Source organism: Ranitomeya imitator, chromosome 4 (assembly GCF_032444005.1).
Source record: "Ranitomeya imitator isolate aRanImi1 chromosome 4, aRanImi1.pri, whole genome shotgun sequence".
In the NCBI taxonomy this organism is placed as follows: Eukaryota; Metazoa; Chordata; class Amphibia; order Anura; family Dendrobatidae; genus Ranitomeya; species Ranitomeya imitator.
The window spans coordinates 14,264,081-14,268,335 of NC_091285.1; the positions used below are offsets into that span (position 1 = coordinate 14,264,081).

The 4,255-nt window shown below is 42.7% G+C and overlaps 1 protein-coding gene across 1 annotated transcript; it reads right to left on the bottom strand.

Annotated features, from left to right (window-relative positions):
- Positions 1-642: 642 nt before the first annotated feature.
- Positions 643-2,394, bottom strand: LOC138674421 (E3 ubiquitin/ISG15 ligase TRIM25-like). Its single transcript, XM_069762267.1, has one exon. The coding sequence runs from the start codon at positions 2,392-2,394 to the stop codon at positions 643-645; it is 1,752 nt and encodes a 583-aa protein (XP_069618368.1).
- Positions 2,395-4,255: the final 1,861 nt, after the last annotated feature.

Below are 4,255 nucleotides of genomic sequence, written 5' to 3' on the forward strand. Positions count from 1 at the left end.
TTTCACACTGAATTATTCAGCTATTCTGAAATGATTTGTCAATGTAAATTCACCAATTTCATCAAATCTAAAAGCTCTAATCAATAAAATACACAGTTAGTATTGTAAAGTCCATTGACAGATCCATTAACGGTACGTGCACATGTCTTTTTCAGGAACCCACCTGAAGAAGCGAGGCGAAACTACAGCAAAAAATTATCATAATGCACCGCAATGTAAAACCAACGTTGCTGTGCACAGGTTTGATTTTTTGTTAATTTTTTTTAACCATTTCAGGTTATGGAAACCGTGAAGTGGTTAAAAAAAAAGTAGCACGTTCATTCACAGTTTCTGCTAGGAAGTCGCACACTAGTTGGAGCTTAAATTATAGCAAATGTCGTCACCTCCACTGCTGTAAAAATGAACCCAATGGAGGTTCCATTCTTTTCCATGAAATCATAAAAAAGGTTTATCATCATAACCTAACCTGATCCTAAATATAAGATACCGTAAATTTCCAATGTCAATAGAAGAAATCATTCTACTCTGATTTTAGGAAATCCCCCATAATTGATATAAAAAAATAAAACGGTAACGAGGGCATGAACGTGAAACCCTCTCACTGCTGTATCCTACAGTTAAATTCTCCACCAATTTGATTCTTTAACTTGTCCCACCTGTTGCTCTCCCTGATATCTCTACACCACCACGAAATACATGAAGGGGCTCGGTGAAGGTGGCAGTGAAGGTGTGGATGTGTCTGATGGGGTGACATAGCTCATAAAAGGACAACTGCCCGGCCTCATAATCCAGATATATCCTGACTCCATCACTGGAGATCTGGTGAGGTATTGGGATAAGATTACTGTCATGGATCACTGAACTCAGTTTCTTATACCCCTGTCCTCCATATAAACCCCAGGACTTGTTATATCCAACATGTGAGTGATCTCCCCTCCTGTCGATACTGGGATAACACATCCCCACCATCCACAACTCTGGCCCACCTATCTCCACATCCCTGTAATGACGTCCTGAGGTAAATCTTCTAACACTTATCACCTGATTTTTCTGGAATATCTCTGCTGCTTCTGGACGATTCGGCTTTATTTGCACCCCGGATGCAGTTTTCAGATCTTCTAATGTTAACTTATTAACTGCTGTATTTACGTCCACTAATATGTCTGCAGGGCCCTGCCCACACATCCCTCCATTTCTTGCAGCCGCTACCATCCCAACTATTACCTCATCACCTCCATGTTTTACATCTAATAAAGGTAAATCTTGTGTGATACTGGACAGAGATCGGGTGCTGGTGGGTTGAGGACTCGTTTCTTTAGGTTTTGCAGATGAGATGTTCTGTAGATATGTGATTATATTAGAGAAAACTACACGTAACATCCCTGTAATTACATCTATATCTACATCATGTGACTTATGTCCACCTATGTCCTCATCACCTCCATCATGTCCCCCTGGGGCCTCATCACCTCCCACCTCTTCAGGATCACACAAGTCTCCAGTGTCTCGCTCCTCTAAGACAGTCTGTGGATCAGTCATGTTACACAGCTCCTCAATGTGTCTCATCTTCTTGGACAGCTCATCCTTCTTTATTTCCAGGTTCTGGATCACCTCAGACAGTGACAGTGACACCTCCTCTTCCCGCCTGGAGATGTCACTCAGGACCCTCTTCTCCAGGTCATCCAGCCGTGTCCTGCTGTCTGTAAACAGGGCAGTGGCTCTCTGAAAATCTCCATCTGCTTTTTCTTGAGCTTTTCTCCACTGCTCCTCCAGACTCCGGACTCTTTCCTCGGTCTTCATTCTCTTTGTGATTAGGGTCTGGAGAACGTTCTTCAGTTTCTCCTTCTTCTCAGAGGCCTCACCCAGCATCTCCACCCAGTGTCCTCGATGTTCTCCAGCCAAACTGCAGGATGCACAGATACAAACAGCGTCCTCAATACAATAGTATTTGAAAAGTTCCTTATGGACTGAACATTTCTTGTTCTCCAGAGAAGTGCTGGGATCAGTGAGGACATGTTCTGGTCCTTTACTGTGAAGTTTTAGGTGTTTCTCACACAGAGAAGCCTCGCAGTGTAGACAGGATTTCACAGCAGGTACAGGAGCGTGAATGCAGTAAGTGCAGCAGATCCCGATGATCTCCTCCTCATGTGGCTGAGTGGACCGGAAACGTTCTGCTACGTTACGTAGAGCTATGTTCGGTGTCAGTGAAGGCCGATTTTTGTACTTTGCTCTACATTCAGGACAGGAATAAGCTCCAGACCCATCCTGTGTATTCAGGAACCGATTAATACAGACCCGGCAGAAGTTGTGTCCACATCTCAGCATTACAGGATATGTATACAGGGTCAGACAGATGGAGCAGTCCAGATCGTCTCTCACATCTGCAGACGCCATGACTTCAGGATTTTCAAGAAAAGAAACTGAAAGTGTCTGCTTGTTCCGGCATATATGACATTGCACAACCTATGGCTGAGATCCCTGTGTTAACCCTTTAATGAGCCAGATAGGAACAAATGTTCTGTCTCCAGCTTACAATTTCAGGGAATCAAGTTGATTTCTCCACATTTATACTTTGTCTCTCCTTAGCTTTTGATCACACCAACAATTTTAGTCTGAAATTCATCGGTGTTTATAAGCAATAACCAGGATTAGCTCAAACACGCAAGTGATGTGATATTTTCAATGATCGTTTTTTCTTCCATAGATTTCACTCCTCTAATTCTGTATTATAGATGTGCTAAGCCCGGTTTAAAGTTGAACAGTTTAGGCAAATTTTGAATTCGCCTGTTCGCGTGGATGTTCCTGAGAAATTCAATTTGTGGAGAAGTTATTCGAATTGAATATCCCTTATGCTCTGGGGTCCTTTTAGATCAGAGCATAATAACTCTAATACTTAAAAAAAAAAATCCTTATACTCACCTCTTTGCTTACCTTTCCGGCCCCTACGCTACTCACTGCACCTGTCCAGTCCTTGTTGTATCTTTGGATCATATCAGCGGAGCTGGAATCACCAGGCCTCTTTCACTAGGAGGAGACTTCCAGGTTTGATAAGCCCGAGAGCGTTCTGCGCATGCACCCGAGGACCGAACGGTTTGGAGAAGTGAGCGGTGAGGGGAGCATAAGGATTAGGCCCTTTCACACATCAGTTTTTTGCTATCAGTCGCCTTTCGTTGAATTTTGAAAAAAACGGATCCGGCAACTGATGCCGCCAGATTTGTTTTTTTCTCATAGACTTGTATTAGCGACGGATGGCCTCACGTTTTAATCCATCATTTGCCGTATCCGTCGAAAATTGTTTGTACGGCGTCCGGAGACGACGGACAAAGTAATGTTTTTTGTCTCTGTTGAAAAAACGGACAGCGCCGTCCGTCGTTTGCTAGAATGGAAGCCTATGGGCGCCGGATCCGTCAAATTACGGAATCCGGCGACGGATTCTGTTTTTTTAAACTGAGCATGCTCTGATTTTTTTTAGGATCCTTTAGCCAGCCCCTCTAGTCGGATCTGTTGAAAAAAAACTGATCAGTCGCATCAGTTTTTCACAATCTGTGACGGATCTGTCGATTCGTCGAGCAAATGGATTGTGACTGACGGCAAAAAAAACCGATGTGTGAAAGGGCCCTTATTTTTAACATTTTGATGGACTAGAATTCATAAAAATTAGTTTTGCTGAATCTGCGTGGAAACAGATTACAAAAAAATCCAAATTTTGGCAAATGCAAATTCTTGTAATATTCACGTACAATTCAATACCCCTCAAATATATTCAGATATCACTATACTATAGTAAGTACTGCTCAGGAATAAAAGACTATCGGTTCTCTAGTAGACGGTCTATTTCACAATGATCATAAAAATAGAACAGGACTGTGCCCCTGAGTCACTACTCAAAGCAAGCCTTTAGAGAGGGTGGTCAGGATGTCCAAGGTCAGATATCAGGGGGGGGGGGGGGGGTCATAGTACATGGTACATTTACAGTCCGAGGTCAAATGCAAGAAAGGTAAGTCAAGGCCAGGGAGAACAACAAATGGATAGTCAGAGGCCAAGTCCGGGGTCAGATACCTGAAGTTAGAGCGTCAAGCGCAGCAAGGATAGTCCATATGAATAGTCGTAACAAGTGATGTAAAAAATATAGGAGGGTGGAAAATTGAAAATTTTGTAGGAAAACAAGCTGATAAGATAAAATCGTGCCTTCGATGTTCGATCATTTATGGAACTACAACCTTAGTATGAATCAGATAGTAATCAGCCATTATTT

Coding starts and splice junctions, on each gene's coding strand:
- LOC138674421 (XM_069762267.1), bottom strand. CDS start 2,394: ATGGCGTCTGCAGATGTGAGAGACGATCTGGACTGCTCCATCTGTCTG.